General features: G+C 36.8%; 1 protein-coding gene across 1 annotated transcript in view; it reads left to right on the top strand.

Annotated features, from left to right (window-relative positions):
• The window catches only part of LOC147571489 (EF-hand calcium-binding domain-containing protein 13-like), a gene marked incomplete at its 3' end in the record, with an annotated part of 132,540 nt that overhangs the window by 106,069 nt on the left and 12,789 nt on the right, over nt 1-13,682 (top strand). The window contains 5 exon segments of the mRNA XM_086696303.1: nt 4,048-4,116; nt 7,559-7,699; nt 11,686-11,757; nt 12,652-12,795; nt 13,247-13,367. Coding sequence (XP_086552429.1) covers nt 4,048-4,116; nt 7,559-7,699; nt 11,686-11,757; nt 12,652-12,795; nt 13,247-13,367 — 547 coding nt within the window.

The raw sequence follows: 13,682 nt of genomic DNA, 5'->3' as shown, positions 1-13,682 counted from the left end.
GAAAACTATAAGACATTGAAGAAAGAAATTGAAGATGATGCAAATGAATGGAAAGATATTCCATGCTTGTGGAGTCAAAGAATTAATAACGTTAAAATGTCCATACTACCCAAAGCGATATACGGGCTCACTGCAATCCCTATCAACATTCCAATGGCATTTTTCACACCTAGAACAAACAATCCTAAAATTTGTGTGGAGCCATAGAAAACCCTGATAGCCAAAGCAATCTTGAGAAAGAGCAAAGCTGGAGCCATCATACTTTCTGATTCCAAACTTTATTACAAAAGTATAGTAATCAAAACTCTATGGTATTGGCATAAAAACAGACATCAGTGGAACAGAACGGAGAGCTCAGAAATAAACCCTTGCGTATACGGTCAATTCATTTATGACAAACGAGGCAAGAATATATAGTGGGGAAAGGACAGACTCTTCAATAAGCGGTGTTGGGAAAACTAGACAACCACATGCAAAAGAATGAAACTGGATTCCTATCTTAGACTATGATTAAATACTTGCACTTGTAAGACCTGAAACCATAAAACTCCTGGAAGAGGGGCGCCTGGATGACTCAGGTAATTGTCTGGCTTGGCTCAGGTCATGATCTCGCGGTCTGTGGGCGTCGGGCTCTGTGCTGACAGCTCGGAGCCTGGAGCCTGCTTCGGATTCTGTGTCTCCCTCTCTCTCCTCCCCTCCCCGGCTCATGCTCGCTCGCTCTCTCTCTCTCTATCTCTCTCTCTGTGTCACAAAAACAAATGAGAAATGTTGAAAAAAAATTTTTTTAACGTTTAAAAAAAATCTAGGAAAAAACATAGGCAGTAAGCTCTCTGACATCCATCTTGGAAAAAATTAAAAAAAAAACAATTTTGTCTATTAATACGATATCATAGGTAAAGTCAAAGAACAAATAACAATATGGTAGAAACTACAATGTATATCACAGAAGAAAAATAGAAAAATGGGCAAAAATCATGGATATATAAATCATAAAAAAGATCTTAAATGGCTTATGAACATATTAAGAGATGTTTGATTTTACTCATAATACGAAATATGCAAATTAAAATGGAGATACAATTTCTCACCCATTAGATTGGCAAAAATTGAAAACCTTCACAGCATACTCTGTTAGGTTGTAGAGAAAAAGACGTTTACCTATAGCTGGTGGGCATTTAACATGCTACCATTCTAATGGAGGGAATTTGGCAATGTCTAACAGAACTACATATGCCTTTACCTTTGGACCCAGCAATCCTGCTTCTAGGAATTTTCCCTGAAGATACCCTCCAACAATGTGAAAATATAGATACATAAGATTATTCATTACAGAATTATTTGAGATGGCAAAATATAATGAAAATACTTAATGTGTAAACATTGGAGGTTAGTTGAATAAACTTTAGTTTCTATGTACAGTAGAGTATTATACAACTATAAAAAAGAATTTTTTAAAAAGGAGTTTCAGGGGTGCCTGCATGACTTAGTCGGTTAGGCGTCCGACTTTGGCTCCGGTCATGATCTCACGGCTCGTGAGTTCAAGCCCCGTGCCAGCCTGGAGTCTGCCTTGGATTCTGTGTCTCCATCTCTCTCTGCCCCTCCCCTACTCATGCTCATGCTTTCTCTCTCTCTCTTTCCAAAATAAACATTAAGAAAAAAGAATTTCATACCTCTGCTTTTTGTACTACTGATTTTATACCTTTCCAGCATTTAAAACTACAAATTTCCCTCTGAGCACTTTCACAGCATCTCACAAAATTTTATATGTTGTGATTTGATAATCACTTATTTCAAATATTTTCTAATTTACCTTGTGATATCTCATTTGAAACATGAGTTATTTAGAAATGTACTATTTAGGGGCACCTGGGTGGCTCAGTTGGTTAAGTGTCCGACTTCGGCTCAGGTCATGATCTCATGGTTCCTGGGTTGGAGCCTCGTGTCGGGCTCTGTGCTGACGGCTCAGAGCCTGGAGCCTGCTTCGGATTCTGTGTCTCCCTCTCTGTCTGCCCCTCTCCCACCCACGCTCTGCCTCTCTCTGTCTCTCAAAAATAAATAAACATTACAAAAATTAAAGAACTATATTATTTAATTTCCAAATATTTGGACATGTGCTAGGGATCTTGTTACTGATTTCTAATTTAATACACCTTGGTCAGAGAATTTATTTCGTACAATTTAAATTCTTTTAAATACATTAAGATTTGGTTTAAAGACTAGCATGTGGTCTACCTAGGTGAATATTCCATGTGCACTTGAAAGAATGTATATTCTGTAGTTGTTGGGTAGTGTTCTATAAATATCATTAGGTTAGATTGTTTGCTAGTTTTGTTGGATATTCTAATTTCTGATTTTTTTAAACATTAAAATTTTTTTTTTGTTTTAATATTTATTTTTGAGAGAGAGAGGGGGAGAGAGAGAGAGAGAGAGAGAGAGAGAGAGAGAGAGAGAAGAGAAAGAGAGTACGAGCAGGGGAAGGGCAGAGAGAGAGGGAAACACAGACTCCAAAGCAGGCTCCAGGCTCTGAGCTGTCAGCACAGAGCCCAACACAGGGCTCTAACTCATGAACTGTGAGATCGTGACCTAAGCCAAAGTCAGACACTTAACTGACTGAGCCACCCAGGCGCCCTTAATTCTTACTGATGTTTATTCTAGTTGTTCAATTAATTACTAAGTGCAAGATTTTCAAATCTGCAGTTCTGATTATGGGTTCATGCATTCCTCCCTTTAATTCTGCAAGCTTTTGCTATATTTGGAAGGCTCTTGTTAGATGCATACACATTTGATATTGTTGCAAAATTTAATGTATATGACCTTATGAAATGTACTTTGTCTGTTGCTCTCTTTTGTCTTATTTTTGCTGCTCTTCTGTTTCTTTCCCCCAGTTTCCTTACTTATATTTATACATTTATGTGTACCTATTGTCACCTATTTTAAATTATTTTAGGTACATAAATAAATACAAATACTGCCTTTTCTCTTAAGTATAATTTTATATCTTGGGAGATTTTTTCCCCCACTCTTTTTTAAATATAAAGGAGACGGGTGCCTGGGTGGCTCAGTCGGTTGAGCGTCTGACTTCAACTCAGGTCATGATCTCGCGGTCTGTGAGTTCAAGCCCCGTGTCAGGCTCTGTGCTGACAGCTCAGAGCCTGGAGCCTGCTTCAGATTCTGTGTCTCCCTCTGTCTCTGCCCCTCCCCAGATCATGCTCTGTCTTTCTCTCTCTCTCTGTCAAAAATAAATAAACATTAAAAAAAATTAAAGTATAAAGGAGAAACATGAAAATTCCTTTCTAAGTGAAGGTGATTATCTCTTCCCAGGAAATAAAAATCAATTTTACAACATCAACATTTACAAAAATGAACTTAAAGACATTCCTGTACTTCAGCAAAATTTAAATGCCATTGGAATCTATCTAACAGATGATAAAATAAAGGAGACTTTGGATAACACTCATCCTAACGGTGAGTAATTATTTCAATTTAAAATAACAAATTTTGCGTATTTCAGAAGTTTCACTCTAAATGCCAAAGGAAATATACTGCCATATATCTTTTAAAAGAGAAATTAGGGGCGCCTGGGTGGCGCAGTCGGTTAAGCGTCCGACTTCAGCCAGGTCGCGATCTCGCGGTCCGTGAGTTCGAGCCCCGCGTCGGGCTCTGGGCTGATGGCTCAGAGCCTGGAGCCTGTTTCCGATTCTGTGTCTCCCTCTCTCTCTGCTCCTCCCCCGTTCATGCTCTGTCTCTCTCTGTCCCAAAAATAAATAAACGTTGAAAAAAAAAAATTTAAAAAAAAAAAAAATAAATAAAAGAGAAATTAAAAATTGTTTCTTGTCTATCAATTTATGGGTTTTTATCAGAGGAATTGATGTTCAAAGTGCATCTCTGACAGCTTTATTTTAGGTCGATTCTGCATATCACACGTGTCACAATAGGATTACCAGTCCTCTCCATTATTTTTGTGTTTATAGCTCTGGTGTTATAACATCAAGTGGTCCTTTTTACAATAATATCTAAATTCTTTCTTTTTTTCTTTTTTAAAAAAAGATGAAGTGGTGAGTTTTAAGGATTTCATCAGAGAATTGGACAACAGTGATGAATTTATCGAGTGCCACAGTAAGTATGAAATTCAAAATGCATATGAACAGGAACTTCATTTTTGGGGGTCGGTGTATGTATAGGTATGTGCGTATATAGACTTTATATATACTCTACCAAACCCCCCTTTTATGCATTTTCTCATTTAAACTCAGTTGATGTTGTAAACTCTAGGTTTTCACACATAGATACATATTTTTCATACTGTAATATTCTTGAATTATTTAAAAAAATTTCTGTTGTCTCTCTTTCTTCCTTGTCATGTGTTTTATTGCTATATTCTTTCTTTTGTCCTTCCTAATGCTGATGGGGTTATCCATCTTATAATCAAAGTAATCAAGTTTGGTTTTTTAAATCACATCTAATGACTTTTCCCCTCTGTATTCTTATCTTTCTTGTTTATTTCTTCATATATATATATTTTTACATTTGCTCTCTATCTCCTTGTGAAAAACATTGGCTAAATGCTTAACTTTTTTCGGTTTGTTTTGACATTTCAGCACAGTTCTATCATGAGGACACTAAAACAGCCTTGGACCACAGACATTGAGATTGAGAATTGTAGTCCTAAAACGGGGGTTTTAAAAGAAGTATTGAAATAAGTGGATTCTCTCTAAAGAATCTGTACTTGGGATGCAGTTCCACTCACTATCTCAGGATAAGTTTGGTGGGAACCTTGACAAATTAATTCTATATTCATTATAGAAGATTATAGATCTATGAATAGCTAAGACCCTTTTGGGAAAAAAAAAAGATAAAGATCTTGCTTTGTCACATGTTAGTACATAGCATAATGCTGTTGTAATATAGACCTGTGAAAATAGACCAGTGCATCACAATACAGAACCCGGTAGAGACTTCTATTAATGGGAACTCGGAATGTGATAGAAATGACATCATCAGTTAGTGGGGAAAAGATGTATTATTTAGCTTCTGATTTGAGAAAATTGTCTTACAATGCAGAGAAAATGAAGTAGAATCCCTATGTCATACCATATACAAAAATAACCTTCAAAGAATCAAATGAATGTTAAAATGGATCTCAAAGATTAAACTATAAAGCTGATGGAAGAAAATGTAAGAAAAACTATTGTGCCTTGTGGTTATGGATACCTTCGTAAAGATGTTACTCCCCAAAAGCACAACCATGGGGTAAAAAAGGATTTGATTACATCAAAATTAAGGATTTCTGGTAAATCAAGGACTCTAAAACATGTAACAGACTGGAGAAGAAGATAATTACAAGATAACCAACAAAAAATTAATATCTCAAATATAAGGAAATTCTGCAAATCAACAGTAGAAAGAAAGAAATCAACTGGAAAAATAAGTAAGGATATAAGACTTAGTATACAGGAGGAGAAACCCACATAGCTAAATATGTGTATGAAGAGAGTTGGCAATACTCACAAATTGCTAGTGAGTAGGTAAAGTGGTACAGCATTCCAGATTGCAATCTAGCAGTACTTGTCAAATTCAGTATGCATATTTCTTATGATCCAATAATTCTATTCTCAGATAAATAGCCCAGAGAAGTTTCTTGTAGAGACATGTACAGGGATGCTCCCTGCAACATTATGGGAGGAAAGAAATGAAAACAATCTATGAGTCCACGATTGGGGAAATGGTTGAATAAAATACGGTCCATACATACACGTCATAACAGTAAACTAGATTTACATTTGCACCAGAGAGAGACCTCAGTAACAATACGGTTCCATGAAGAAAGGAAAAAATGGAATAAGTGTATAACAAAGAATGCTTTATATAGGTTGGGTTTCTACTAATGCCCATAAAACACAACCATATTTATATCTATTTCCAGGTAAACACTGAATTCTAAATAGAAAGATGAGATTGAAATAGACGGATTGAAAGAAATTGAGAAAGAGATTGAGATTGAAGTGACAGTATTAACAAAGTTGACTTCAGAAACAGATTAGAGTACTCTGTATCCTAAACACATACACATTCTTTTCAAATACTTATGGAATAGCCACAAAAATAGATGATGTATTTAAGCCACAAATAAAAATTTCAGTGAATTCTAAAAATCAGAAGTCATTCACACCACATAGTCTGACCATGATGTTGTGACATTAAAATTATTTGTGAAAGAAAGGAAAAGTGTTGCTTTTAAGATGAAAAACAAATTGCCTTGTAAGTAATTCCTTGGTTGAAGAATAAAAGAAACCTGAAAGATTTTAGAAATGATGACAGTGAAAGCACTATGTATCAAATCGTGTAGAGTGTGACCAAAACAATCTTACAGGATATTTTATAGCATTAAATGCTTTTATTAGAAAACAAGAAATATCAAAAATAATTTATCTTTTTTTGAGTTTATTTATTTTCGGAGAGAGAGTGCGTATGGGGGGGCGGGGGGGGGGGGGAGAGCAGAGAGAGAGAAGGAGAGACAGAATCCCAAGCAGGCTCCTTGCTGTCAGCGCAGCTGACATGATCGTGACCTGGGCCAAAATGAAGAGTGGGACGCTTAACCGACTGAGGCACCCAGGCGCCTCCAGAACAATGTATCTTAAACGTTCAGCTTACAGAGCTAACCAGCAGGATAAACAACAAAAGAGCAGTACAATCCCCCTGAAAAGTGCTAGTCAGGAGCTAACAAAGTGGAAAGTTGAAGTTAGTGAAATAGAACACACACACACGCACGCACGCACGCACGCACACACACACGCACGCACACGCACTTATCCATATAACCAAAAGTTGGTTCTTTCAAAAGACTAATAAAGAACTCTTTAGGAAGTATGATGAAGGGGAAAAAATAGGGAGGACATAATAAAGAAGACAGTTGTAACTTGGATACAAGGGAGATTAAAAGATATAAATGAATAACACTTAAGTTAGTAAAGCAACAAATTATTGGCATGTCATCAACAACACTGTCATTCTTTCCAAATGTTTAGATAAAGACAGAAAGGGCTGCCTTTTTTTAATGTTTGTTTATTTATTTTTGAGAGAGAGAGAGTGAGCGAGCATGAGTAGGGAAGGGGCAGAGAGAGAGAGTGCCAGATCTGAAGCTGGCTCTGCGCTGACAGCACAGCGCCTGATGTGGGGCTCGAGCTCACAAACCGTGAGATCAAGACCTGAGCCAAAGTCAGACACTTAACTGACTGAGCCACCCAAGTGCCCCCTTTTGTTTCCCCATCATGGCACTATTTTCTTAGAGATAATTTTGGTATTTTGTTGTTTTGTTTAGCTTCCTGCGTTGAACTAGTAAGGTAAACTATTTCAGTGTGTCTTGTTTTCTGATATAAGCATTGTAAACCTATAAATGTTGTAGAGCTTTCAGTTTGGAGAATATTTCAGAGAGACAAAAATCTCTCAAGACTGGGTATTCTAGAAAATGAATACATTTCACCCAAATCAAGTTGTTATGTGCGTCTCTGGATAGACTGACCTACTAGATACCTTTGTATTTTGTCATGTCTCTGTTTAGGAATAGAAGATGCATGTAACATTGTTAATAGTGTCTTTGATAGGAAAGTTGAAGTTAAAGACCTTTTATCTGCATTGGAGGGCCTGGAGAAACCTTTAAATGAAGAAAAACCTGGGGTGTTACTGAACTCTGAAACAGATGGTGAGTTCTTGAGTTACCTCTCAGTTTTCCTGTTTAGACTATATGTGTTCATGCTGGCTCATTTTTTTTTTTTTTTTTTTTTTTTTTTAAGAATACTAATACCATAGGTTTAGGAAGATTGTTATGGGACTGCTATGTTTATAAATTGGTTACTGAGAATTGTTGTAACCCTTTTGGAAAGTGTGTGGATACTCTTCTTTATTTGGAGAAGACTAGTAGAAACAAGTACTGTTTTTATCCAGGTTTTAAAATCGGATACGTCTTGGGGCGCCTGGGTGGCTCAGTCAGTTAAGCGTCCAACTCTTCATTTTGGCTCAGGTCATGATCTCACGGTTTGAGATCACGATCTCACAGTGCTCTGCACTGACAGACGGAGCCTGCCTGGGATTCTCTCTCTCTCTTTGCTCTCTGCCCTTCCCCTGTTCTCTCCCTCTCTCTCTCCCTCTCAAACATAAATAAATAACCATTTAAAAAATGTTTAAAAAGATGTTTTCAAACATTTTAAAAAATAAATAAAATCAGATACTTCTTTTTTAAAGATTTTTAAAAATGTTTTTATTTATTTTTGAGGGAGAGAGAGTGGAGGAGGGTCAGAGAGAGGGAACACAGAGTCTGAAGCAGGCTCCAGGCTCTAAGGTGTCAGCACAGAGCCTGACGCGGGGCTCAAACTCATGGACCATGAGATTATGACCTGAGCCGAAGTCAGACGCTTGACGACTGAGCCACCCAGGCGCCCCATCTTTTTTCTTTTTAGGTCATTTATGCTAGTGGTTTGTCAATTTTAATAACTCTTAACTAATTCCTGGCTTTCTGATCCTCTCTATCGTGTGTGTTTATTGTTTCCTCGATTTATGTTTTCATCTGTATCATTTTCTTCTCTACCATTGATTTTGTGACATTTTGTATATATATTTCACATATAGAATGAAATGATCACAACGATAGATCTAGTTAACACGTCACCATGCATAGTTAAAAGAAGGGGTTTTTTTCTTATGTTGAGAAATTTTAAGATTTACTCTCTGAGCAACCTGCAAATATGCAATACAGTATATTTTTGGATATATATGTATTTTCTATTCTTTTAATTTCACTCTTTCTGTACTCTTCTAAAAAAAGATAAATTTGAAAACATGTAAGGGAAACTAAAATTTGAAAAGAAAGAAACAGGACATAAAGAAATTAAAAATATAATAAAATTAATTAGCAGACAACAATATTAGCAGATTAAACATGGGTGAAGAGAGAAATATGAAGTGCAAAGGAGTTTGAAGAAATTATACAGAATGCAGCATAGAAAGACAGAGTTGGAATATAGGAAAGAGGTTAGGGGCGCTGGGGTGGCTCAGTTGATTGAGCATCAGATTTCTGCTCAGGTCATGATCTTGTGGTTTGTGAGTTAGAGCCCTGCATTGGGCTCACTGCTGGAAGCATGGAGCCCTCTTCAGATCCTCTGTCTCCCTCTCTGCACATCTCCTACTCTCTCTCTCCCCCACATAAATAAACATTAAAAAAAAGAAGAAGAAGAAGAAGCTAAAAGGAAGGCAGAATGAAGAGGTCTACTTATTATGGCAATCAGTTTGAAATATATATGTGTATCTCTGATTACGTTATATATTAGTTACAACTAATATAATGTTCCATCTCAGTAAAGCTAGAAAAAGAAAGAATGAAAAGATGTGATATATATCCACACAGGAGAGAAGAGACAGAGTGGTTGCAGAGAAAATATTTGGAGAACTATAGCTGAGAATTTTCCAGAATGAGAAAGACCTAAACCTACCAATACAAGAATTCCAGTGAATCCCACATAGGATGAAAGGAAATCCATACGTAGGGTTATCATGATGAAACTGTGACATACCAAAGAGAAAGAAAAATCTTAAAGGTAGCTAGAGAGAAAAGTCAGATTATCTATAAAGGAGGAACTGTTTCTTATTCTTGATATTTTTTTCTGGGTCTTGAAATCTAGAGAAACATTTTTGTAAATTGAGGATAACCACCCCACGTTCCCCTCCACTTTGGGAGGAACTTAGGCTTTGTCTGAGCCTTTGAAAGTACAAACTAAAATTCATCCAATTTTGTTTTGTTTTAGTTTTGTGTTTGGCAAACACTCTTTGGGTAAAAACAGTCGCCGTGTTTCTGGATTACAGCCTTTCATCAGTTGTTTGGTCTGGGAATTTCTTACTTTCTTGGCAGCACATTGATGAATTCAAGATTTAAAAAAAATTTTTTTTTTTTAACATTTATTTTTGAGACAGAGAGAGACAGAACATGAGTCGGGGAGGGTCAGAAAGAGAGAGGGAGACACAGAATCTGAAACAGGCTCCAGACTCCAAGCTATCGGCACAGAGCCCGACGCGGGGCTCGAACTCACGGACTGTGAGATCGTGACCTGTGCCGGAGTCGGACGCTTAACCGACTGAGCCACCCAGGCGCCCCAAGATTTTTTTTTATAGCAATAATTTTATTTAGAATTTTTAGTTGTTTTTAGTAGGAGGGCTGATCCAGATATCTAGCTACTAAATACCAGAAATTGAAATCATTTTTTTCTTTCAATTAAATTAAATCAGACCCTGGGGGCAGGGTGGTTGATTACTGGCACCCTCTCCCATTCCAAAGTCACACCATAATGTGGGAGACAGAGGTAAAACTTCCTTGCATTGTGTTTCTACTGACGCTTTGTTGTTGGAGCCTGTGGTAATCCTGCATCTGTGTGAAGGGAAGCTCCCACAGGGTAATTCTCACTCTTTCCCATCAAACCTCTAGTCTCTCAACCCCTCCCTGTCCCTCTCTTTCCTTCTGTCTCTGTCTCCAGACAAACTCTGCCTCTCTATTTAGGCATTTGGCATATTTTCTTCAATGACTCTAGGTTTTTGCAAACACAGTCCCTACAAAAACTCTCAGTCTACAAAAATCTCAGGAGTGAGGAAATATTTAAGGCCAAGCTAACTGCTTCGAATAGGAAAGATGGGTCAAATTATCCTGCCACTTCAAGAGGTATAGTGCCATAGCTCCAATATTTGCTATTTAGATAAATTACAATAGACTTCAATAGAGAAGGGTAACTTTTGAATCAGGCTCTGCAGAGTCCGCTAACTCAAATGCCTGCAGTAGCCAGGCACGTAATGCAAAATTAATAAAATGAGTTGGTTATAAGACAAAAGGAAGGGGTGTGGACTGTAAGGTAACTTGAGAGCATGTGTCCTAGATGAAGATAGTTAAATTCAAATGGAAAGAAAACCCCACCACTCCCTAGGACAATGAACATGACTGAATCTCAGCTATATTCAGTCTGTGGGCTACCAGCCTATGATCCCTGAAGCAGGCTTCTGTAGGAGTGGGAACACAATCTTTTCCTTCTACCCTTCTAGGTTCCCAGCTGGAGCCCTGTAACAAAAGACAGATCAACAAGAGAAAAGCATTCAAATTTAATATAAATTTTACATGAAAGGGGAATATTCATAAGGAGTTGTTAAACCTTGGTGTTTAATGTTTTGGTGTTAGCTTTGATGAAGCGTGGAAAGTGGTAGAAAACTGTGATGGGACAAAATGATATGAGCTGAGGGTGGTCAACCAGGGGAAACTTAGTAAGGTCTGTTCGTTCAGATTCCTCTTGGTGTCCCTCCAACCCTCAGTCTTCAGAGATAAGGATGCACCCTCCCTCTGGGTATAGCAAGAGCATCTCTCACATGAGTGTCTTATGACCTGCCTCGGGGCAGGGGATGGGGAGGTCTGAATCCTAACTGTACCTTGCAATTCCCAGATTGTGTTTCCTTGCATTCCCTGTTTGTGTGTGTGTGTGTGTGTGTGTGTGTGTGTGTGTGTGTGTGTGTACACGCACATGCTCATAATCTAAGTGTATTTCTTACCATGCATTATGGTCACAGAAGTTTGAAAGCTGAATGAAATTGAAACAATACCAGATCCCTGCTTTCATGAGCTTAAAATCTATTTAAATTCCATTTTGTTTCTTAACTTTGCAGAAAGTAAAAAGATCTTAAAAGATGTAACTGATGTTTTCACTAATTCACCTAAACCATCAACACCATTCAATAGTAAGTATAGTAAAAGAATGAAAATTAAAAGTAAATTTCTAAGATAATTCAATGGTATTCTTTTTCTAAAATATGGTTTGTTTTCCCCTGTATTTTTAATTCCTTAAGTTTTCTTTTTAATGTATCAAGATGTTATAATCTGCTTTCTTATTCCTTATCATATTTAATCTGTGCTTTGACTGTAATGAATTATTTAGAATTACATTCCTAGAATATGCTTTCTTAAAGCGAAATAGTTTGTCTCAGTATATGCTCCAGTATAAGGTACACATTTTCTCCCCTGGTGAATCTAATACAATTTTCTCTCACCTCCAATAATTTACATATGCTTCTTTTTCTCACCTATAGTGAAATGTTAAAAAAAAAGTACAAAAAAAAAAAAAAAAAAAAAGGATTTACTGCATGTAATACTAGTAGGTAGGCTAGCAAGAAAGAGAGGCTTTCTAATGCCTAGGATAGGGTGTGACTGTTTTTCAGTGCATAACAGATTTATATTTTTCAGTTTTCCTTTTGCCAACTAGCTGGGTTCTATTTTTGATATTTGACTTCATTCCAAGAGCTATTTATTATCAAGCTGTTCTTGAAATGCTTTACAGTCTCTGAAAGACTGGAGCATGTAGTAGAAAAACCTTTGAGGAGAAATAGTTAATAAATAAAAGCAAACTTGTACAAAAATGTTGCAGAAACTCAACTTTTAGCTGGCTAGGGGTATGTTAAATTTTGCTTATTGTTTAAGTGACTTCTGAAAACAAAGCCCACTGACATGTTTTGAAAGCCCTCTAACTCAGAATTCCTTTTGTAATGCATCTACTCTGTGCAGGTTAGGGTGTTAAGTCTAAAAAAGGGCTTTGCCTCAACTTCCTCATCAGTTCTCTATTCTTGACATGTCTACAGATTTATTTAAAGAGATTACAACTCTTGATAAGATCAGAAATGATAAGATGCCTATAAATGAGCTGAGGTCCCAACTCCGGAAGGCTAGAATTCCATTAAGCAACAAGACGTTCCAGGAAATTCTGGGTCAAGCATCTATTGATGGTGAGTCCTTTTTAAAAGAACAATCTCTGTTGAAGTCCTAGTTTTACTGTGTGCTTGGGATATGTTTTATATATGTATGTTTTAGATAAACTAGGTCTTAGAAACATAATGAGAATGTAGGCATACTGAGAACAAATTAAAATTAATATTTTTTTACTCTTGGAAGTATTTTTAAGAGTCACCCTCTGTCTGACATCACATTTGTAAAATGTATACATCAATATTTAATTAAGACAAATAATACGGTTAGAATTTTTTCTTGTTTTAAGGGAATAGATTCGTGGTAAAATTATTTTAAATTGATTAGTTTTTATCTGGCTAATTTTCAGACATTAACAAAATTTGCCCCCCCCCCCCCCCACACACACCATTCCCTGTCATGGTTATTTTAATGATGATTATTCACATTGACACCTTTGCCATTTTGTAATCCTTATACTTTACTTTTTAGAAAATAGTGAAGTAAGTCTCAAACAAATGTTGGAGGCTTTGAACACAAATAAGCCAGCTCCTGAATTTGAAGGTGGGTCATATTTCCCATTGCCTTTTGTTATTATTAAACAGTATTGTGAGCTATAAATGATATTCAAAAGCTGTGTATTTTTATAATTAAAAGTACACAGTTTGACATATGCACACACCTATAAACCTGTCATCACAATCAAGGTAATGAACACATCCCTGACCTGCAAAACTGCCTCATGCTCCTTTGTAATCTCTCCTGCCTTTTTCCCATCCTGTTCCTCATCCGTAGGCAACCACTGATCTGCTTTTTGCCAGTATAGATCCATTGGCATTTACCAGACTTTTATAAAATGGGTATATTCTTTTTTGCTAGATGCTTTCATTCAGCATAATTATTTTGAGATTCATCCACGTAGCATGTA

The sequence above is a fragment of the Puma concolor genome, unplaced genomic scaffold, assembly GCF_028749965.1.
Source record: "Puma concolor isolate L17-30 unplaced genomic scaffold, mPumCon1.1.hap2 unalloc_scaffold_24, whole genome shotgun sequence".
In the NCBI taxonomy this organism is placed as follows: Eukaryota; Metazoa; Chordata; class Mammalia; order Carnivora; family Felidae; genus Puma; species Puma concolor.
Note: the sequence above shows the minus strand (reverse complement) of the source record. Positions and strands in the feature narration are given on the sequence as shown.